Source organism: Puntigrus tetrazona, chromosome 23 (assembly GCF_018831695.1).
Source record: "Puntigrus tetrazona isolate hp1 chromosome 23, ASM1883169v1, whole genome shotgun sequence".
NCBI lineage: Eukaryota > Metazoa > Chordata > Actinopteri > Cypriniformes > Cyprinidae > Puntigrus > Puntigrus tetrazona.
The window spans coordinates 15,324,046-15,347,326 of record NC_056721.1 but is presented as its reverse complement, the minus strand read 5'-3'; the positions used below and the strand labels follow the sequence as shown (position 1 = coordinate 15,347,326).

Below are 23,281 nucleotides of genomic sequence, written 5' to 3'. Positions count from 1 at the left end.
TTTGATTCAACATCTGTGAACAGGTTCTTTCGAAGAGATCACATTAAAGATCCAGTGCATAAATCGATTCGACGACAATTAACTTGAAACCTGTTTAAAACAAGTCACACGGACAAGCAACACATTTTCTGTATTTTTATTTAACGTTTCCCCATTGCACAAAACGGTCTTACCATCGGTTCTTGTTTTTTAAGAGTCAGCGAGCTGCTGAATCGAAAGAATCGCGGACCGATTCGCGAACAGTTTAAGCTGCGTTTCCCCGAAGCATCTTAAAGTAGATCGTAGCTCCGTTCGGTTTCGCTGGTGCCTTTGGGGAAAACGGCACGGTTCTGTAAACAGGTTCAATGGATGCCTGAAAAGATCCGACTCACATAAACGATTCGCGCACGAATCGGACACGGTTATTTTTAATTTGACACCGCCGACTTAAAAACGCGACGCTCGTGCCGCCAATAACAGGCGGTAGCGAAGCCTTCCGTCTGACGCAGGTCGTATAACGTTACATAGACCGACCAAAAATAGCCCAATTAGCAAGAAAGCGTCCAGCGTAAACGCCCACCAAAGAAACCCGACACCGAGCACGCTATTAGCTCCAGGATGTAGCGCGCTGCTCTTTTGTTAGTCGTGAGGGCAGCGCAGAGCGCATTTATCTCCTCTCAACGACACGGTACCGCCCAGCCCCTGAAGCTGCTACAGCATTACGTCAGTTACCGGCCGCGGTGCGTGCAGCAGCGCACGCAGCCCTTGAACCACGGCGGCCCAGAAACATCACTACCCACAAAGCTGCCGATTGTGCGCACGCGCGCTCCTGGCGGAAAAACTACAAACGCGTGAGCGCCGATTGGCTCCTGACACAAGAACTACAGCTCCCAATAGACATGCGCAAAAAGTCCCTCTTAAAGCCTTTTAAATTTACGTGCAAAATGGCTGCACAGGTCGATCTACTGCGCGTCAAAGTAGAGGAGAAGAGCAGGGACAGCTTCGACAAAGCCGCCAAAGAGAAGAAAAAGAAGAAAAAACGAGAATGTTCGCCGTCCGATGACAAGCGCGAGAAAGCGGAGAAGGAAGCGAAGAAAATAAAGCTACATCACCACCAACACCATCACCAACATGCCCAACAACGAGCGCATCCACCGCACCAACAACAGAACAGCCAAGCGCGCAACTTCAGCAAAGAGCAGGCACCTGTGCAACACCGCCATCACAACCATCATCACCATCACAGCTCCAAGAAAGAATTACCTCCGGGATGGCCGCCGCGCAAAGTGACACCAGCGGCGGCTCACGTCCCGCAGAAGACAGTCCTGCCGCCTTCCCCGCTCTTCACTTTCACGCCGCTCAAAGTAGCGAAGGCCGAGACCCCCAACAACAAGCCCAAACACATCGAGAAGGACGCCAAACTCAAGCCCAAGAAAGAAAACGCCGAGGCGAACGTCAAAGTGGGCGAATGCAAGAAGAAGAAAGGTAACTTTTTAATAGCGTTTAGACGGAAGCCGGGCGGTTTTATATTCCTGGCAGCCTTCCAACTTGAGAAGTGAACGAAGAAAGTGCCGTTAGCCTCCGCTGCTAACCCATGCGCGAGCACGCCCCCATTCACGAGAGCTCCGTGTACGTGCGAACGAACGGAATTGCTACGTTTCATGAGAAGGAAACTTTTCACCGCTGTCAAAAGAGTTTTTGAATAAAATGCGACCAAACGCCTTTTCGCTGTGTAGTGTTAGTGGCGTTCCCTTTACGGCCGTCGTGTTTACTGTTTACTAAACTCGCTGTAACTAAGCTGATCTGTAATTTCACAAACACAAGTTACACGATACTAGTATGGCTTTTAAGTAACACTATATCATAACCATGCCGTGTTTATAGACAGAATACGTTGCTGTTTTGGCGTTTCGCGGTAACGTTACCATATATACTAAGTAGGGTAATCACTTGCACTTCACTTGAAGTTGCTTTTAGTCGTCTTTACGCAATGTTTATTGCTGCACAGAACGCGTGCTTTCACACACCTAATACAACTGCATGCTTTGATACCAGAGGCTAATGTGGGTCAGAGTGAACTTAATTTAGCCTGTCTTTTATGTGCCATTATCTCTTTACATAGATTTTCGAGCAGGCACTGAGCAGCCTTAACTTTGTGTAAAGAGTTGAAAACGCAGAACCAGATTATTACCGTCTATCATTGTGACATGGAACCACTAAACTTTTTTTTTTTTTTTTTTTTTTTTTTTTGTAAGAATGAATGAGTCGGGTAATAACAATGGTAGAAATTGTTATTGTTCCCAGAATAAATTGGTATAAATGTAGTATTAAATATGAAGTAATAGAGTGTTACAGAGAGAACTTATTTCAGGACCCCCAAATCCAATATTGCTGGACTTAGTAGTATCTAAGAACATTTTAAACATAAAAATAATTTTCATGTTTACAGTTTTACACGGGTAAAGGCTTTAGAAACAGTTGATAGTCTAAGTTCTACCATTTCTGCTGATCGTTTCAGAGCTCCATAATGAGAATGGCAAAACCCAGACTTTGGAGGAGTACCTTCTAAAGAAAAAGAAAAAGAAGCGGCGGCATCGTGAAGATGAGCGTGGCAAGAAGTTGCGCGTACACAACAAAGAGGTCCAGACGCTGTGTACGGGATTGGCAGAAGATGCTCAGCCTTCTTCTGAAGACCCTCTGTTGCATGCGTACATTAAAGATGAAAAGCCGTGTCCGGGCTTAGGTGAGTGTCAAACTCCCAAAGCCGAGAAGAAGTCGTTCCTCTCGCACCGAGACCACTTCATCCGCAGCTCGTGGCTTCAGACCAACACGTCCTTCAGCAGGCTGATCCATGAGGAAAAGCAGCCCAACGGAGGGGCGTGTGTTCTACACGCTTACGCTGATGAGCTGTCTTTACTGCGACCGGGAGAAACTGAAAGATTCGCTCAGGAGTTTCTGGATCTTGCCTTTGCTGAACACCCTAAAGGAGCCGCACGCTACGCACTCGCAGTGGTGCACGGAGCGGCTGCCTACCTGCCCGATTTCTTGGACTACTTTGCCTTCAATTTCCCAAATACACCTGTCAAGATGGAAATCCTTGGTAAAAAGGACATCGAGACCACCACGATTGCCAACTTCCACTCCCAGGTAGGTTGATGCTTTGCACTTTGCATTAATTTTGCGTTGTGCCGTGGCTTGTTTTCGGCGGGATATATTTGGATATGCAGCCATATACGACTCATTTTCCCCCTTTTAAAGGACTTTTAAAGCAGGTGCATTTATTTACACGAGTCAGGTGGCTAGAAGGTGGCAGTTCAAAGTACATTAACAGCCGTGAGTGATGTAGACATAATTTACTCTGCTGTCTCAGAGATTCAACAAACTGAAAGTGTTGCATTCATTGCCATAACAAACAGGAGAATCGCAGTTCAGTCAATTTATTTTTGTGTTATGGCTTAAAAACCATATTAGTGTAAATCTTGTTATAATTCTTTAAGAAGTAAAGCAATAATGACATGAATTAAAAATGTCACTTACTGAATGATTTTTTTTTTTCCAGATGATACAAACCAATTAAAAGAGTTTTAAAACTTAAAAGAGCCTGAGCATTTAAAGCAGCAAACAACATGACTGTGGCTTGTGCATCTCTGTATCAAAAAACGTAAAAAAAAAAAAAAAAAAAAAAAAAAAAGACTGAAGTTTTCATTTAGGATCTTTTCAGTTTAGGTTTTTCTTTTTTTTAATGCACACTAAGGTAAAGCATGTGTGTTTTAGGTTGTTTCCTGCATCTGAAGTGCTTTTGTGTTGCAGGTGAGCCGAACGTACTGCTCTGGGACGTATAGAGCTGGTCCCATGAGGCAAATTAGTCTGGTCGGTGCGGTAGATGAGGAGGTGGGCGATTACTTCCCAGAGTTCTTGGACATGCTTGAGGAGTCTCCGTTTCTGAAGGTTAGGACATAATCTCTCACAGATGAATGAGTTTGAAAGGCTTTGGGCTGACTGTGTGTTGTAGTGCAGATGGTGTGTTTCAATGCACTGTGTGCCAGCAGAGTGTCTTACGATCTGAGATGAATGGTGTCGTCTTGCACACTTGAGGATTTTGTTTGCATCTCTTTCCATTTAAAAACGCGATAACAAAAAAAAAACGAGATTTGTGAGGATTAGTCCAGGTTTATTTGCTGCGAGATATACCATCCAAAAGCTGAAGCTGTCATTACTCCAGTCTCTTTAAAGATTTTCCAGATATGATTTTTTTCTTTTTTTAATGATGCAAAGAGTTGTGCTGTTTAAAAAAATAAATAATAAATTCTGTGGCTTTTTTTTTTTTTTTTTTTTCAAGGCTTGATTTAAAATAAACAACAACATCAGTTTGTTTTAGTATTTTTAATATCTTTATTAAGTATCTTTGATGATGGTAATAATTCTTTTTAAAAGAAAAAATGACCCGAACTTTAGTGACAATTAAACTTTAGTTGGCAAAATGAACAGACCAAAATACTGGGAATACATATTTTTCTAGAATAAAATGCACCTTTATATAAGCCAATAATAATGTCATGACTGATTTATATTTACATTTATGATATGTTCCCAATGTCCTGTTTCAATCTGTCCGCACAGGAAAGAGAACTCTTCATCCAATTGTTTCTTGTATTCATATTTTCAGACAATAACCAGGGCAAGACTACTGCATTGTTTGAACTTCCTGACTTGGGTTTATTTGTTTACGCAGATGACTTTGCCATGGGGCGGCCTGTCTAGCCTAAAGCTGGACTGCAGGTCTCAGAGTGATGATGGTCCCATCATGTGGGTGAGACCAGGAGAGCAGATGGTCCCCACAGCCGATATGCCTAAATCTCCGTTCAAGAGACGAAGGTATCACTGCAAAATTGAATTGAATTACATTTAATCGATTAATACAGTTCACGAAAAGCTCACAAAACGCTTTCATTTTGTTTGTAGATCAATGAACGAGGTCAAAAACTTGCATTATCTCCCGAGAACCAGTGAACCGCGTGAGGTGCTCTTCGAGGATCGGACACGAGCTCACGCTGATCACGTTGGCCAGAGTTTCGACTGGCAGAGTACAGCAGCTGTGGGTGTCCTGAAAGCAGTGCAGTTTGGGGAATGGTGAGCGCAGCCATCTGCCGTGCAGAAACGCATGCACACGGTAGTACATGCAAAAAGACGCGTGTAATTAACCACAGATAAACTGACCTTTGATGTAATCACCTCATCACACAGGAGTGACCGGCCACGGATAACCAAAGATGTGGTCTGTTTTCACGCTGAGGACTTCAATGATGTGGTTCAAAGGCTTCAGCTAGACCTGTATGAGCCACCTGTGTCCCAGGTAGGAGCTGTGTTACTGCTAACTGGATTGTTGAGCTTGTGTGTTTATGACAGTCATGGGTAGCATGGCAAGTTAAGTTGTGCACGCACAACTCATGAGCAGGACTTTTTTATGGGATGACAATGTTCTATTGCGTTCAGCATTCATTTATTTATTTATTTATTTATTTATTTAATTGTAGCTGATGCAGTGTGTATTTTATGTAGTCCGTTTAAGAGCAAAGTGCGTCAGTGTTTTACTCTCATGGCTCAGCTCACAGTAAATACTGCAAACCTTTTTTTTGATTGAAACCTGAGCCTGTTACACTTTGTTCATATTTGCGTAATATCCCACATATTTGTAGATGGATAATTACAGCATTTCAATCATATTTTATTGAGAAGAGTTTGTAAACCGGTCACAGGCACTTAAAGGTGTCAGTGCAGTTAAAAGCTTGAGGATGCAATTCTACCAGTGAAGAAATTCACTCATTGTATTTTTACTTGTAAAAATGATTTATTAGAAATATAATGCAAATAATAAATGAATTAAGCATTTATTATATGCATTAATTTAACAGTAGTAATAATAATAGTAATAATTATTATTAAAAGTATTTATTATTATTATTATTATTATCCCACTTAGTGTTAGCATTCCTGAGGAATCTCAGATTTTAGAAATTGTTAACTTTGATACTGTTCAAACTGTTAATGTTGAGGCTATTCCATTTATATCAAAAATAGTATTGAACATTAAAACTTCTTTTGTCAAACTGTTTTCACAGCACTTGTTGTCAACAGATCTTTGCTTTTTAATTATTTCTGTTTCAAGAATACTCATCAGCTAAACTGAAGTACAAGAAATTGCAAATATGAGTAACGTAATATTACATGCGTTGGATATCACTATCACAATTTTTTTTTCTCTTCAAGTAAAAGGCAAAGACCACATACAGATAGACGGTATAAAATAGGTCAGCATTCCCATAATGCCCCTCTCTACAGTGTGTCCAGTGGGTGGATGACGCCAAACTCAACCAGCTACGGCGAGAAGGCATCCGTTACGTTCGCGTGCAGCTCTGTGACGACGACATCTACTTCATCCCTCGCAACGTGATCCACCAGTTCAAAACCGTCTCGGCCGTGTGCAGCCTCGCCTGGCACATCCGTCTAAAGCAGTACTACTCCGAGGAACAGAAAGAGGAAGAGTCGAAGGACGTTAAGACCAAGGACCTGTGCTCCACATCCTGTCCTCCTCCCTCTTCATCCCCTGTTCACCCAGACACCAAAGTCACCTCTTGCGCTCGGCTACAAGCGGACACGGCACAAGGCGGAGTGGCCAAAACGGACGAACTGGTTTTCCAGAGGCCTGCAACGCCACCCAGAGAGCCTCAGCCCGCACCTCCGCAGCCGGCTAAATCCGCCCACACTGTTCCCGCCGGCCCCGTCCCAGCACCCTGCCCTCTGTCCTCGCCCACACCAGAGCAAATGCTTCCACAGGCTCCCGCCGAGCCTGCATCAGACTCCTCGCTCCACGGCAGCAGGTCTACAGAGATCCCTGAATAACTTCCAGATCCTTTCTTTTGCAGAGGGACGGGGTTTTATTTCACCTAACAGACTTGACTGACATTCCGCAGTGTAAAAAAAAAAAAAAGAAAAAAGGAATATCTGGATTTTGCCTAAAAATGATGAAGACTGTATATTTTTCTTTTTTAGCGTTTGGTTAAGGAAATGACCCCGTGAGTACTTTTTAGGTTTTTCTCAGCCAAAGTATTTAATTTGAAATATATTTTTGCTGATTACTCAGTATTGTTTTATATTTGTTTATATATTATTATTATTAATAATAATAATTATTATTATTATAAATGAGACAAACTATCTCTCAAGAGGGACTTTTCATGTTTCCCAGGCGTCATTTGCATCATGGTAACTTCTAATTGGTTTCTACAAACAAAAACAAGGAAAAAAAGTGCCTGTCACAAGTGGAGAGCAGCAATCATATCTTAAAAGAGATGAATAGTCTTATTTTTATTTTTTATTTTTTTTGTCACTGAAATATATGACACATTTAAGCTAGACTAGTGAGTAGGCATCGATTTAAAGTGAGAGATATTTGCTTTTTCGTTGATCTTTCTCTGGTTCGCTTAAAGGAAAATGATTTATTTTTTGAATGACTAATAGCCGTAATTATCAAAGAGGAACTTGTTCGTTACCTCTCATGTATGCAGGAAATAGGATTCGGCCTCCGCAAGAAGGTTGTTCATTTTGTTTGTTCATTTTAATTATTTATTTTTGTCCAAAAGAGTCTTTTTAAGATCATGATCATAAATTAATTTGTCATGTTTGTTTTCTGTCTGTATTGTGTGCAGAAGCCGTTGTGCTTTGTTTTTATTTTTGACTAGGAAGACATGTTCCATCAAGTCCGGATGTTAGCAGAAAACTAGATGGAAATGTAAATAACCAAACCTACACTCAGGGGCAACATACTGATGCCTTTTCATTTGGTCAAGTCTCCTTTTACTTTGCTTTGAAGTTTTATAGCAATCTAATGGATGCGTTCAGATTTGGGGGTTTTGACTGAACCTGTAATTCTGACGTGTTCGTATGAGCTTTACGTAAAGGAAAAGGTCTCTTGATTCAGATGGATCATCTAAACAAGGTTCCATTCAGATTTTACACAACTGTGCTCATGCTATCGGAGTAGTTTTAGAATCACAACGGAAAACCTTTTTAAATCATTTCGGTTTTCTTTATAATGTTCTGAACTTCTGTTTTTGTCTGTCATCGTCACCACTTTTTAAAAAAATGTCCCAAATGACTAATCTTGTTGCTTTGGCCATTTTAAGTTACTTTGTTTCATTTTTATTTTATTTTTCTGAAAATCCGTCACTGCAAATATGAATTAACACAGTAATATACATTAATAAGGCATGAATAAACTCCTGTTTTTCTTGTACACAAGAAAACTGTTATCGTATGTTGCTCTTCCCATAATCTGCTACCCAAAAATCAAGCGTTTTATATTATTTATGAGTATAGTAGCAGAAGGCACATGTCCAGTGCTATTGCATAACACTTGTTTCCTGTGTGTTTGAACTGAAGTTGTCCATAGTAATTTACGATAAGCGCCCTAGGGTGACTTTCCCAGATAGTTGGATGACTGCATTTTAGCTTTCACTTGCAGAGTGTAGTTGCGTGTCAGTAACGTTTTTGCACATGTTGATGTGTTTCTTCTGAACGGGATTAAGTCTTAAGCAGGCATTTAGTGTTTCTGAAAGGGTTATGGGCAGTAGTTGTGCTTCTCTGTTGACTCCAAGTATTGCTAATGACTGATTTGAATGTAATTTCACACCAGCAAGCCAATCAGTCTACATTTATTATGGTTTCAACAAATTATCTAATGGCTTTCCCTAATCAAATGCATCCTCTATAAATGAGTGCCTTTTATTGAGTCTATAATTGTCTGCTATTAAGCTAATTGATGTTATTCAAGTTGTACAAAGCATTAATTGTGATGGAATTTCATAAAGTCTGGCAATAAGTAAAGATTGGGTATGTATTATCGTTTAAAAAAAAAAAAAAAAAGTCATCACACTTACTCTGTGATACGAATTCTACTTACCCAAAAACAACTAAAGGTGTACCTTTTTAAACGGCCACCAAACGCCAACAACAAAGAAAAAATTGGTGGTACATTAACCTAGAGAATTCAAAATCGTGCAATATGAATCAAATCTGCTTCCTATGTTTCCCAGAAATCTTTAATTAGGATTAGTATTATAAAGGCAGGTGTGAAAGCCGAAACAAAAATAATTTTCCCTATAGTATACAATGGCTTTTCCTTAGTTACATGTTCTGCAGTTTAACATTTTAATGAAAGAAAAGATCATTTCCTCCTTTCGCCTAGAATACTTACTCTACTAATTTTTTAAAGACCTTTTTTATTGGTGTCTTTACCAGTAAAATCTATTACGATGAATCTTCCCATATATACCGTTTCAGACATGTTTTCAGCTCTGCATCACATTATGCTTTTATACCTTACGGTTTCATGTTATATTGAAATAAACATGTTGTTTAGTGTTCTATGTTTCTTCTGAATTTTGGCAGCTAGTTTTCTTTTTTTGTGTTGATCAGGTATCGATGGTCGTTTGTAATATAGGAAAAATCCACTTAGGGATCAAGGCATGCTCTGTGTGTTTGATTCATTATTTGCTCTGTTTGATATTTGTATAAAGGTTTTTGATTTCATTGATTTTTAAGGACTAATTAGATGTCATTTATGAACATAGTCAAAGTAATGTTTTGTAAATGCTAAGTTACATTTAATAGAACTGTCACGTGGATCTTTTCAATTGTGTAAAAATGCAATGGAATGCATAGACTTTTTTCTGTATTTTTTTAAATAAACCATTTTATGAGTGTACCAAGAGTTTCACTGTATCAGAAATTGGAAATATAGAAATAAGAAAAAGCAATTTCATCCCTTTCAGATGGCACCAAATGCACTGTGACGAAGTGCATCGATGTGTCACATAGAAAATCTTGATTGGCCTTGGTTACCTGCGGTGCTATATATTATAAAATACATTAAAATGTTACCTATGAGATTATGGAAGTTTCTACTTTTCAGTACATTCATCCCTTGTGTTATCTTGTCATTAGTTACACATCTGCAATAATTTTAATATACATTTAAGTCGCATAAAGTTGCGACGCTCCTTAATATTTAAAGTCTAAAAAGGCAGTTCGCTTGCATTATACCTTTACAAAATGTCAAAGTCATTGATAAAAGCACAGTCTTTATGTATGTCCATCTTCTGAGTGAGGTACGATGTTGCGCTTCTATCCTTCAAAGCCACAGTGACAGTAAATCATCTTTTCAACTGTCCTGCGAGGCCCTTTTCCTTTTCTTTCACCTTCGGTGTAAACTAGACCCATGTTCCTGGCTTATTTCGTGGGCCTTTTGGTTTCCCAAAACGAGATCCAAAAGCTGTGGAGTAAGCAAAGTGTCACTATGTCACGCACAAGCAAGGAATCAAGAACTGAAGAAATATGAAATAGAGTAGCTCCATCTTGTGGCAGCATTTAAACCTGCTGAACATTAGGTTTGGAAGCGTGTTTGATCATTTATAAATATAATTATGATGGGGTGATATCTTACAAAATAAGAACCCAACAGCGGCACCATAGGGCGGTAGAGCAGACTGAGGCGGGGCTGGAGACTGGCCTGAAGGCGGGGCTGGGGGCGGGATCGGAGGCGGGGATATTTTTGCTGCAAATGACGAGTACATGATGTTCAGTCCACACACAGCTGCTTATTTTGTTGTTTATTTTAATAGAAATAGCAGTGACTGGCTATTATACGTACTCTTCTGCTTTCCTTTCAAAAACTTGATACTCTGCAAAAAAAGAAAATATGGACTGGCGTGTAATATTTGCTTTTATCAAAACAACTGTTCACATGAGAGGCCATTCACATAGATGTGATGTTACACAGACAGGCAGGTTAGCGTAATGAAAAAATAATAAGGGGATAGGGATAAGGTTTTGTTTGTTTGTTTGTTTGTTTGTTTGTTTTAATTTTAGCTACTTTTAACTTGACCACAACGTTTTGCGGGAGATGATGCAAAAGGCAAAAAATATGAGCGCAACAGTCAAACACATTTAGCGCATAACCATGTCTGTGTCTGTGTGAGCGGCCCCCTTTAAAGTGCATTCAAGGCAGGTTATTTTTTTTTAGTATGTGGGTTCAGTGGGAAACATACAATACAACATACATCTGCAACAAGTAACCTAAGTTTTCATGCTTGTCATGCCATGCACTTTTCATGTAAAAAAAATACAGAGACTTTAAATGTGAACCTTGGTCCTGGCCTTGCTGACCAGAGAAGTTTTCTCTCCACCCTTATCCTGGTTCTCTGTTGGTCCCGTTGCTTTCGGCTGGCTGCTGGCTGCCGTCTGGAGCTCTGCTGTATTAGCCACAGGGCAAGCAAAACTGAGGATGTAGCAATGCTCATGCAGTTTTCGTGAACTGACATCAATCACCGTTAAGGGATCCGTGCTGTCACTCACCTTGTCCTCCAGTTGCTATGGTTACAGCGACAGGCAGAGTCAGCGGAGCCACAGATAGAGTCTCTGTAAAATTAAACACAGCTGTGCACACATAGATCCAATAATAGTGCAGCCTTTTTATCTCCGTTGCGCAGAGACAAACACTACACTGCAGTGTACTCGAGAGAGGGCAAATTTGCTTGTGCGTGTTATGTTGTAATGACACTAGTGATTAAAGTGTGGGAGGACACAATGGAAACACCAGCCTACCTTGTTTTGAACTTTTTGCTCTGACGCTCTGTTAGACAATGACACATTTAGGCAAGAATGAGTCAAGCGCTGAACATGAGAATTAAAAAATAATAACACAGCATTTCTTCCCAGCTTAAATTGAATTAGAGGTTCTTTGCATACGCGTCTGTGTGCTTTATTTAGTGAGCATATAGCATGTAGTAATAGCATAAAGCTAAATGCAACGTAACCTTGCTTCTGCTCCAAGAATGCTCTATGGATGATCTGGGCTGGGAGCTGCCTGACCATTCAGAGGACGTGCCCACTCTCGGTCTGGGCTGCTCTGCCTTAGCTGGCTGACAGGGGGCGCTGCCGTCGGCCACTTTAAAGAAAAAAAAAAAAAAAAAAAACAGGTTTATTAATAAATGCACATCAGGTTTTTCTGTATGCTGTAAGATCTGTGTACCGCACCTTTCTCCGTGTGAAAAATAAAAGATTCTGGAGTCCTTTCAGGAGCGGTGGAGTTATACTTTCTTTATGAAACAAAAGTCGCACAGACGTTTGCATCAGAGAAAATATACTGGAGATAGTAAATTGAACAATTACACTGGAGGACTGATGCACGGTACCTGTCCCGGGAACCGAGGTGAATGCCTGCTCACGTGGAGCCGGGGCGTGCAGCAGAGATTCTAAATTAAAAATAGGAAGTACGTTTTAAAAAAGAACCTAGGTTATATTAAAACAATCAACCAAGATGACACTGACAGTGACAGAAGTGTTAGCATAAACCTCTACAGGCCACGTGGAATTCTACTTTAAATCTAAAATGTCCTGAGAATCATGTATTAATTATGAGTGATAAATAGTTGATGCTTTGCATGTTCCTGATTGATAACGCGATAGGCTAACCAAAAATGTAGAGACTAAAATCAATTTGGGGGGTTACTGAATGGGCGAATGGAAAAGAACTGGCTGGGATTTTCGATTAATTCTTGTGAATGTTATTCAATTAAACGACTCGTTTGGAGTCGTTTACTGATTCGTTTGGTGACTTTCTGTGTAAGTTATTATTACCAGTAGGTGGCGACCGGCAGGTGTCTATTTAAGTAAGTCGTTAAGTCAGGAGTTTCTATCCAGTGCTTGTATGATTCACTGAGGCTGCTAAACAATAATTGAACAACGACTCTATCTTAGAAACAAGAAGTAAGTGAACACAAGAACATTCATTAATCATGAACTATTTGACGATAAATATTATTCATTTTGAGCCATCACCTCAACTAGCATTCAACTCAGGTAGCGTTTTGTTTGTTTGTTTTTATTAGTGTTGTAACTTACATTAGGTTTTGTCACCTAGCTTCCTTTCACAAGTAAATCTAATTTTATGGTATTATGTTTGCACTGTAATACAGTCGTTGTTTTTTCAGTCGTTGAAAGTAGACGCATTTTAAATATGCATATAGCATGTTTTCATTTGAGTCACCTAGCTTTAGCAACGGTATATGACTGGAGTGCGGCAGAGTATATTCAAAGGTAAATGTGTGCTATACACTATTCCTGTTAAGTCTTACCTTGAGGATGTTTGTACAGTAGAGGAGGAGGACTGTGACTTGTGATCGGAATAGGACTGAGTGGAGCACATAATGCGGCAGCTAATAAAAAGGAGGTTGTTAACAATGTAGCCAGAATGAATATCTTGCTAGATAGATAGTTAGATACGACTGACTTACCAGGAAGCGACATTCTAAGTTTCAAGCTCTGTAATAAAGAAAACAGACCTTATTTTATTTATGACTTTATTGTTCAGATTGGTGTTGTCTCTTAATATGCTGGAATTATTAATTAGGCTGTACACCCTGCAGTTTCTCACCTTGCTTCTGGACCAAGATCGTTTCTTGTCTGCCTGAGCCTCATTTGATTGCCCAGACCACTCTAGAGATTTTCCAACTCTCATTACAACGTCCTGCGGCTTTTCCTGCATCACGTTTTCTACCAAAGCTGTTGAAAATTAGATGACAGTTTGATAAGGTACAACGAAGTGAGGGAGACATGAAGTTGGTTGTAGATTTATCTTCACATCATTGTCATACCCTCATCTGTGGCCATTTCAAAAGACTCTGGAGTTCTCTCAGGCAGTGGGGGCACAGGTGAAGGTGGGCTGTCTTTTTAGAGAAAACAGGAACATTTACAGGTCCGTCAAATATTATACTTAAACTTTCAATTGTGCATAATGCTCACCTTTAATGACGCTCTCAGACTCTGAGCTGGCTGGCATCACCAATGTCAACATCTCAGTGTTTTCACTGATATCTGAAAACAACCATATATAGATTTAAAAAATCTTACTTTTTTTTTAATCGAAAATAATCTGGACCACTATGTATATGTTGTATGTCTTCGCGAGAATGTCAGTTTGTGAGAATAAGTTATTGTTACTATAACTAATAAATAAACACAAATCTATTATAAAAACCATTTCAGTAACTTAACTTAAATTATTGATCATTTTTAATACTTTGCATGATGCATGATTTCATATATAGGCTAGTTGTAACCACAGTTATAAAACTTAACAACACTATATTTAAAGACCTTTAGAAAGTTCCATTAAAACATGTTATAAACAGTGGAATCTGCAGATAGTTTGTTTACAATTATTTATGTAAAAATAAAATGCATTTCAAATACCTTAATCATGCATTTTACATGAAATCAAAACTTAAAATGAAGATGAACTGAAATATTACAAAAATGAAATATAATAAAAACATAACATAAAATTAAACTAACATTCAAGTAAAAGCTACTAGATATCAATAAAAATGCTGTAATAGTATATAATAGAATATAAAATACAACTGAAATAGCACAAGAAGGACAGAGACATTTAGATCTTAAGTTGGACTAACCGTTCATTTCATCTGCCAGAATAAATGACTCTGGGGTTCGGTCTGGTAAAGGAGGAGGAGTGTCTTCATCAGATGAAGGTCTGTTTGTACCTATACATAATAAAACACAAGAAATTATCTTAAGTGATGCATCATTAATAGTTTTCAGGAAGCAGTTCCTAAAGTAGCAATGGGATTTCATACCTTTGTCATTGCAGTCATGTGTTGGAAGTTCTAACACCTGATTATTAAGCGTTAAACTAGGTATTGTGAAACAAGGGCTCTCCTTCCACTCATCATGAATTATAGAGTCCAAAGCGCTGTGGTTGTTGCAAAGTGGTGGAGACTCGGGCCCAAAATAAGGATCTTCCACAGTGTAGCAGACAGTGCTAGGGATGATAGGGTTGTGGTCTGTGGCAGCAGGACTAACATCTTGGTTCTCTGCAAACATCACATGCCTCGTAGTTGGGCTGATGGGATAGTTCGAGCATGCAGCGTGGGTGAGATCAGTGGTAAAGCTGATGGATGGCTCGGCTCTCTGAGATCCACAGGTTGTAAGGTCTGTTTGAGGAGTTGCTGCTATGAACGACCTCTGGTCTGTAATCTGGGTCCATTCACTCTTTGTATTGAGCGTGTCTGCAGGATTGAGTTTTGTGGAGATGACCTCTTGACTGAATGGTTCTGGATGAGGCTGTAGCCAAGAAGGGGCATTGTGTGTGAAGTGATTGAGTACAGGCATTTCCATCTCTTCATTCCTATCAAAACAGTGAAATATTTTGTTATGGTCATAAGGAATACAACAAATATGTGGTGTGTATATATATAATATATATATATATATATATATATATATATATATATATATATATATATATATATATATATATATATATATATATATATATATATATATATATATATATATATATATATATAAAACCAAATGTTTCTGGTTTGTTTAGATGTATTTGGTCTATGTTCTAGTCATATTTCAGTGAAACGCGAGTTTGTTGGAAAGTGCACCTTTTTGAGGCATACCCGGTCCACTTGTTACTTGCGTGTCAAGGTTTGTATGACAGCATTAATACGGCAATCAATCATTTCACAGCACTTACCATCAGGTAATAAAAGCTATACACATACTCGTTCACACACACTTGAACACTTGGGTCAAATACAGGAAATTATTTGTTATTATAATTTGTATTATTATTATTATCTTTAGTAATGTTATTGTAGCAGAAATTGCACACATTAGCTGATAGCGATAGTTTAGCTAAATATGTAAATTGATTCACCTGCAGGATGGTGAATAAAAGATGAATATTAAAGTGAGACATTCCCTAATACCTGTGCTCAGTTCGAAGCAATGCTGTGAAGTCTGTCCCAGTCTCTGATTCAGAGTCGCTGAAATCCGAGAGCTCACTTCCGCTACTTAAGATCACAGGAGAAAGGGAAGCTGGGACCTGATTAATGATAACATTCAATTGTTCATTGAACAATACAAATGCCATATAAATGCTTTAACTGTTGTATAATAACAGTAAAAATCGGTGAGATTTCAGTGGCAACAGCAAAATCGGTGAGAAATAATATTCAGTATTTATACGTTTCCGTAAATAAAGATGAGTAATAATAACCTCTCTGTTTGGTTGATCCATTGCTGCTAGATATCTCTCAAACAGCAATTTTATGGTCCTGTATACTAGTTCGTATTGTTCCTAGGGGGAGAAGAAATTATTACTCTGTAAAATGGAGGCTTTTTGTTTATGATTTTGATTATGGCAATTTAAGGAGAAACCAATCTGGTTACCTTAGTCTGAACCACAGAGGGCCTCTGTGTGCGCATGTCCTTTACCAGTTCAAAGATACTGAAATTCTCTGGTATCATCTAAACAAGATCAGCGCCATGTCAGAATATACATTATATTTTGTCAGTGTAACGAAAGCTTCAGGAAGGTGTTGTGAACTCTCACCTGTCTCTTCAGGAGATTCCAGGTGTAGTCAATGGCACACAAAGCACCTGTTCTTCCACAGCCTGCACTGCAAATTCAAGAGTTTCAACATATTATATTCATATTTATATTTATTATATCCAGTGGAAATTAAAAAAAATCACTAATAATTTAAAAACACTGTTGAAGGTAACCAATCTAAAAAGGAATATCCAATTGTTTTGTCCAATTTTGTTTATGTAAAGTCATTGTAGCTCAGTGCAGATGTTTGTTGAGGTATTTGCTTGCGTAGGTGGTTGACCAACAACATTTCCTGTGCAAAGGTTGAAGGTGGGCTTCTTACGTGGTTACCGTTACAGACAACCTGTTTGTGTCATAATCTCGCGTTCATTTCCAACGAATTTTGACTATGGCCACAGTATGATCTCAAACCTATACGATTTACTTTCAACAGTCAGTCCCAGCAGATACAGGCATTTACCTGCAGTGAATACAGATGGGAATCTCATCGTGATCCTGGTAGATCCTCATGTCCTGCAGCAGCTCCAGGATGGCAGGAATGGAGTCGGGTACTCCGTGATCCGGCCAGTTCACATAGTGCAGCTGCTTCAGTGTCCGAGACACCTGGAAACAACCGGTGCCATATAGACAGGTTTTCTGGTAACCACGGTTTACACATTTTGGGGGTTTTCTTTCGTCACTACAAAACACCTCCAGAAATGTCAGCACCAGTCTGTCTTTATGCAATGTCTGCACCGTCTCTGAACTGACTATTAAGGCTGAATGTTGTATACTCTCACGCAATGGCATTTTCAAGAAGGAGAAAGCATGTATGGGCAATTTGAAGGTCCCCACAACCTAAAGCAGTATTCGTAAAGCTCATTGAACTTGACTGAAGTGTGAACACATCTAGTTCATAAAGCAGCTGTTTAATGGCAAATCAAGACATCAGGAGAAAAAAGATATTTTAAAATTATTCCTAAAAGCAAAGGGGGGAAGCAATAAAAACATTTTAAAGAAATGTACAATCTTTTTGTATAAACTATAAAGACGGTAAAGAATGTTATTCATAGCTGTGCAGTTAAGATCAAAGACATGTTACTTACTTGTTTAAATTTCACCTTCAGCGTCCGTGTTAAATATTCTCCCTTATTCTCATCAGACTCCTAGACAAAGTCAAACATGTTCGTAAAATTCTCATTGGATCATTAATCTGCTAATAATAATTAGCCATATATTATTCAATGGTTAGATGAAAGATATATACAAGTGCTAAAAGGTGCAGAAATGACATTTAAGGGATGCATCAATAAAAATATTGTGGTTCACACAATAATATAACTATTTTCATCTATTTAGTCTAAATTAATGAATAAATAAGGTGCTACAAGGTAATGCAAGTATGCAGCACATACTTATGAAGTACAATATGAAACAACGGTGATATTAATATTACATTACTAGGCCCGCTTTCATAGACAGGGTTAGCCTAGGCCAGAATTAGGGCATAGTTTATTTCGTACATCTAGGTCATTTCTTTTAAACATACCTTAGAAAAAGCATTACCGGTGTGCATCTTAAGACAGAATAAAGACACTGACATGTTTTAAGATCAGTGCAAGTTTCCTTCAGTTGAAACAGCTCAGATATACATTTAGTGTAGGAATAGGATTAAACCTTTTCTGTCAAACCAGGGATCAGTGTTTAAAAGATCTTTAACTTTACACTAAATAACTCATCTGTAGAAGAAAAACCTAAATTAAAATTACTGGTAATTCTTTTCTTGGACATATTCGAGAAGTTATCTTCCTAATACCGGTGAAACACATAATAAAACAAATCAAAAACCGCTTAATATTAAAACCAACTTTTCTCAAGACAGATGAGTACTATAAAATGACAAAGGTAGTCTAAATGCTAAATGAAGGCAAATAAGCTGGCACAATGAAAAACAGGAAATGTGGTGTGAGTGAGGAAAGAGGTGTTTCTCACATAGTGAATGGTAAAGGGCTCACACACGAACACATCGTCCTTTGACTCCGGCCAGTAACGCTCACATTTTTTCTGAAAGAAAGAGGAAAAGCAGCATTCAATCTGTGTACGCTGTAAAAGTGTATACGCTGAGTGCAAGGCAACACTAATCTGCATCAAATATTTTAAAAGGGTGGGAGCTCAAGATAAAAAAAGAAGTTGAAGAAAATGTCATGCTTGATGCATTGCCTCACCATTCTAAGGCAAGAAGGATGTGGTTATTAAAAATGTGTGTTTTTTTTAACACGGCGACTGTCAACATTTCCCTTATAACACACTATCAGTTACAACTTACTCTTCCCATTTCAAACTCCCGGCAAGCCATCACAATAACCTGCAGAGAGACAGAGGCATTTAGATTTCATTGTGTGAACGCTTCTCCTTGGATCCGACCAAAGCTCATCCGGCAGGTTCAACCTGTTTTCTACAGAAAGTGGAATGTGTGTGAAATGTTCGTAGCTCTCACCTGTACGTTGTATTCCCACAGCATCCTCCAGAAGTCGAGCACAGTGTTTGGCAGCGGGCCTTGTGTGGCGATATACGCCCTAGTGCCCAGCACTCCCTGAAATAAACACAGAACGCATGGCAGACCCCAGGAACAGCGCTGATAGTTATCCTTTAAAGCAGTGTATAGTTCTCTGTGCGTATAAATGCGTGTAGCAAGAGATCTTTCTTGCGCTTCCTTACCTTAATGAAACTAGCATTGATGTAATCTGTGTCATGCTTGGATGTGACGAAGGAGAGCTTTACTCTGCTGTGATCAACTGTGAGAAAATACAGCCATCAACATCTCTTTATCTTCAAAATCATTTTTATGGTTTTCAAATAACTACTATTTTCACAAATTTTGTGTTAGTCTCCTACATTGCTATTGGTGTTTGTCTTTGCCATCGTCTAATCTGATACAGCGCGGTATTTTAGGGTGTAATATACCCGGACTGCACACATACCGCACCACACATGAAGATATTTTTAGAGCGTTTGTTTTCTAACTGCAGTACATTTCTACAAAAGTTCCTGTCAGATGTTGAACATCTTTACGATTTAGAGCGCTGCTTGAATACTGTTAAAATGCTAACATGAACATCTATCGGACTGTTTTCTCACTTTTATAAGCGACTTACAAATATGGAAACGGCAAGTGGAGGTAATACAGTGAGAAGTGCTAACAATACAAAGTTTTAACCATCGTTCTGGAACAGGAAGAGATTAAGAAATAGTGAAAGGACATACGTTTTTTGCAGTTGTATGTTTAAAAAAAAACAAAAAACGTGTTGATTGTAAATGGTTTAACAGTCAAATTTATGGTTTTGGCAAGTAACAGCTATGAATTGTGTAATTTGATGTGAAAAGCAGTACAAGGACATTTCCCAGAAGTCCCACTGTAATAGTTTATTTTTGTTATGTAGCTGTGCTTAAGTCTGTTGTTAATATTTCTGCCATTATTTCATTTGTTGTGTGTTTCACTGGTGGTGTTTTCTCACCATTTACGTGCGAGCATTAATCATGAATTATGGACAAGCAACTTAAAATTCATCATGGTTTTTTATTTTGCCAACTTATTACAGTATTAGCGGTATATTTTACAGTATAAGCAGATTTTGGTACTTCAGGTTGGCTGGTATTTTAACATTATATTGACTTGAATGAAATGTACGGTTATGTTGTAAATACACATGCATCTATATGACATCCCATATGTATTTTTTAGCCAGATTTTTGACAAGCATATCTGCAGTTTATTTTATTTTATTATTTTTGCAGTGAATGTAAATCTGCTTTTTAAACATGCTATCAGATATTACTATACTTCTGTAATGATCTTTGTGTATAATGTTTAATCAAAATGAGCTCAATACAGTGTATATAGTATATTGATACTCACAGGGAACAATGTCTTTGTATCTGTTCTTCTTCACATTGTCTTGTTTGTCCGCGGCTGAGGTGGGGTACGTCCTCTCAGCGCGGTATTTAGTAGACTGTCTCTTCAGTTTCTGTTTTGAACAAGTTTCAGAAGATTCAGTTAGAATTTTTTAATATCTTTTAAAAAATTTTAATAAAAGTTTTATTGCATTCTTTTATCATTTTATTTGAGTTTATTTTCGTTTTTTGCTTATATTGCAAATATAAGCCAAATGTTCAGGGCAGAGATGTTAATGCTCAGATTATTTCAAAAGACAAAGCAGAAAAAGAAAACCTTCCGCGTTTCAAACACTCTTATTTGCCATTCATTTGAAATCTATACTAATTTGAGGCTAAAAGGCAAGTTTGAAGCCCTGTGGTTAAGATCTGTGAAATCTAGATAAGTCTAGTTGTGTGTGTGTGAGGGGTGAGTGCGGCTGGCACAATCTTCTGCGTGTGTTTGTGTCTCTTCGCACGAGCACCTTGATGAGACCAAAAGACTTTCCAACCACAGCTAAGCTTACGAGAACCTTAAGAGCCCAACAGACAATGAGAAAGAATAGCAATTTGAATAGTATGCATGGGATCTCTGAGTCGAAACAGGCAGGGCTGCGTATGAGGAGCAAACCCAAACCACTGTGGGAAACCCTCACGTTCTGTCCAATAGTTTTGTTCCAGCGAGACTGGACTTTTCTCTACATCTCCGTCTCTTGTGTGGGCAAAAATTGCTAGCCAGCATTGAGGACCAGTAGTTCTGTCCTCGTGTGGTGTGAGCTTAGGTTTCCATGCTTTGTGAAATAGACAGTTTCTCTTCCTGTAAACACTCCATTCGTAAGCGGCTTGAATCACTGTTCTGGCAGCAGTCTTATTTGACAGTGGTTTGAGAGAGATAATAGAGCAGCATATTTTTAATCGGAGTAGGAAGAGACCACTTCATGCGATTGTGAAAGCAGACGGGCCTACAAAGTCTTGCTCATGGCTTGGTTTCACATTGAGAAAATAAGCACTTTATAAAAGGCACTTTTTAAAAGACACTCTAGCTTTCAGGCTTGGCGAAAGAGCATGATTTGATCTGTGGGACACGATAAAGGTGTAGTGGTAAAGACAGGCTTAAACTGGTTTGGTACTTCAGGGTTTAGCAAATATGTAGGGATGGCATTTTAGCTAAAGGTACAAGAGTAACACGTATCTCGGTGGAGCGCTTTTAGTATGACTGTCCAGTGTTGTAACCTTCTTTCACAGCAAGGGTTTCAAAACATTTTAATGCTAAGGATCCTAAATGATCACAAAATATACTTCTTAAAATATATTTGTGGAATATTTTCTTTTCTTTTCTTTTGACATGTAATACATGTTATAAATGTTGTCATATGAAGTAAAGATATACATAATATCTTTTAGGAACACTTTTCATATATTAATAACACCACAGTGCTGTTTGAAAACCACAGTCCATCTATCACTGTCGTACATCCTGTTTCACTTTAAGTGCATTTAGTGCACATTAAGCTTATTTTTATGAAAGTGTCTGGCAAGTAAATAAATGTAAATTATAATACTGACCAAAAAAAACCAACCAAACAAAAAAAAAACATCTTACAGGAATAAGCATTTTTGTATTATTTACTTTTGTGTTGCTAAGTTTGAGTCAGCGAGTGACAGCTCAGGATGGGTCATGGTAACTTCCCCTCAGTCACCCTGACTATTCACATGGAACATCTAACAGTTGACATTTCAGGGGAACAGCATACGAAGGTTATTTTAGAAACAAATGTTAGCAGAAGTGAGACAAGCGACTACTCTTAAAAGTCCCTTGTTGTAGACCAGTCCATAGATTCAATAATAAATTAGTTTGATAATAAATAACGACAACTCCTTGTAGAAAAGCCTAGCAAGAGGCACTGTGTTAAAAAGAGGAAGTCCACGCTTAAGCATTTAAACCATTGGCTCAACTTGCCGTCGAGACACGTCTTATTTTTATTGTCGCAGTTCTTTTTCAGTTTCAAACAGCCAGACACGGAATGCAAATAATGTATAAAAAAAAAAAAAAAAACTGTTTTGTTTTTAGCTTAGCATACAGCTACCTCATCCAGGTGTATGTTGGCATAGTTTGCGACCCATGTCACATGACTTAAATCTGAGAACGCGTTCTTTTTTCTCGAACGAATCCCTGCCATCTTTCAGAATCATGTTGATTACTTACCAAAAACTCTCCGGCAAAACCATTCTCTGCCCCTTCCTCTTCTGCTTCTTTGCTGGCAATTTTGGCCAATAAGTCCCTCAGAATGTGGGCTTGGGCGTCCATGGCATGATGTGTGACACAGCAGCTCCTTCAGTCATGTCAGAGATAGGGGAGATCGGTGGGCTTCTGAAAGGAGTCCATCTTTCACTTTCTCTCTGTGTGCGTCTGTTGTAGGTCTGTAGCTGAGCTGAGGAACTGTGCGATGTGGCGTCACGGAAGCAGTGGCAGTTCACCGGTTCTGTGGTCAACTCGAAGCATCACTGTGACCCTCTCCGCCCTCCATCTCTCACTTCAGTTTCTCTCGCTTTTTTCATTTGTTGCATGTGTGTTTGTTGTCTGTCTATGGCCTTCTCTTTTTCTCTCTGCCTGCTTGTTTTTTTCTGTCCAGCACTTTGTAGCACGAGGTTTTAGAGCCCATGCCCCCCCACACAGGAAGGTTTTGTGGGTGGGTGCGCGATAGTATGTCAAAAAAAAGTGAGAAAGTCACTTGCTTCATTGCTGAATGCGGCCAAGCCAGTCTGATGACATTTAAAACAACTGTGGATGAACTAGAATTTAGAGAATGCGTAAATGTCGTCAGACTAGACGGAGATACTGTACCTGACATATCAGGCAGTGACGAGTGTCCCAATTGCAATGTTACATACTTAAAACGAATTTAA

General features: G+C 38.9%; 2 protein-coding genes across 2 annotated transcripts; one reads left to right on the top strand and one right to left on the bottom strand.

Moving 5' to 3' along the window:
* The first annotated feature begins 128 nt into the window (after window positions 1-128).
* Window positions 129-8,268, top strand: LOC122328900 (lysine-specific demethylase 9-like). Its single transcript, XM_043224966.1, has 7 exons — window positions 129-1,464; window positions 2,498-3,126; window positions 3,790-3,927; window positions 4,712-4,854; window positions 4,942-5,109; window positions 5,224-5,332; window positions 6,319-8,268. Exons 1-7 carry the CDS (start codon window positions 879-881, stop codon window positions 6,877-6,879), a joined length of 2,334 nt encoding a protein of 777 aa, XP_043080901.1. The 5' UTR covers window positions 129-878; the 3' UTR covers window positions 6,880-8,268.
* A 791-nt stretch (window positions 8,269-9,059) lies between these two features.
* ptpn22 (protein tyrosine phosphatase non-receptor type 22) lies at window positions 9,060-22,983 on the bottom strand. Its single transcript, XM_043224965.1, is given in 29 exon segments — window positions 9,060-10,309; window positions 10,481-10,591; window positions 10,688-10,718; window positions 11,182-11,288; window positions 11,392-11,454; window positions 11,641-11,668; window positions 11,853-11,983; window positions 12,073-12,117; window positions 12,120-12,134; window positions 12,231-12,290; window positions 13,173-13,253; window positions 13,332-13,359; window positions 13,472-13,599; window positions 13,692-13,763; window positions 13,840-13,911; window positions 14,511-14,600; window positions 14,694-15,244; window positions 15,840-15,955; window positions 16,130-16,210; window positions 16,303-16,380; window positions 16,466-16,532; window positions 16,926-17,068; window positions 17,551-17,610; window positions 18,437-18,508; window positions 18,771-18,809; window positions 18,942-19,037; window positions 19,163-19,239; window positions 20,361-20,469; window positions 22,581-22,983. Coding segments are annotated over 29 exon segments (2,715 nt in total). The 5' UTR covers window positions 22,683-22,983; the 3' UTR covers window positions 9,060-10,247.
* Window positions 22,984-23,281: the final 298 nt, after the last annotated feature.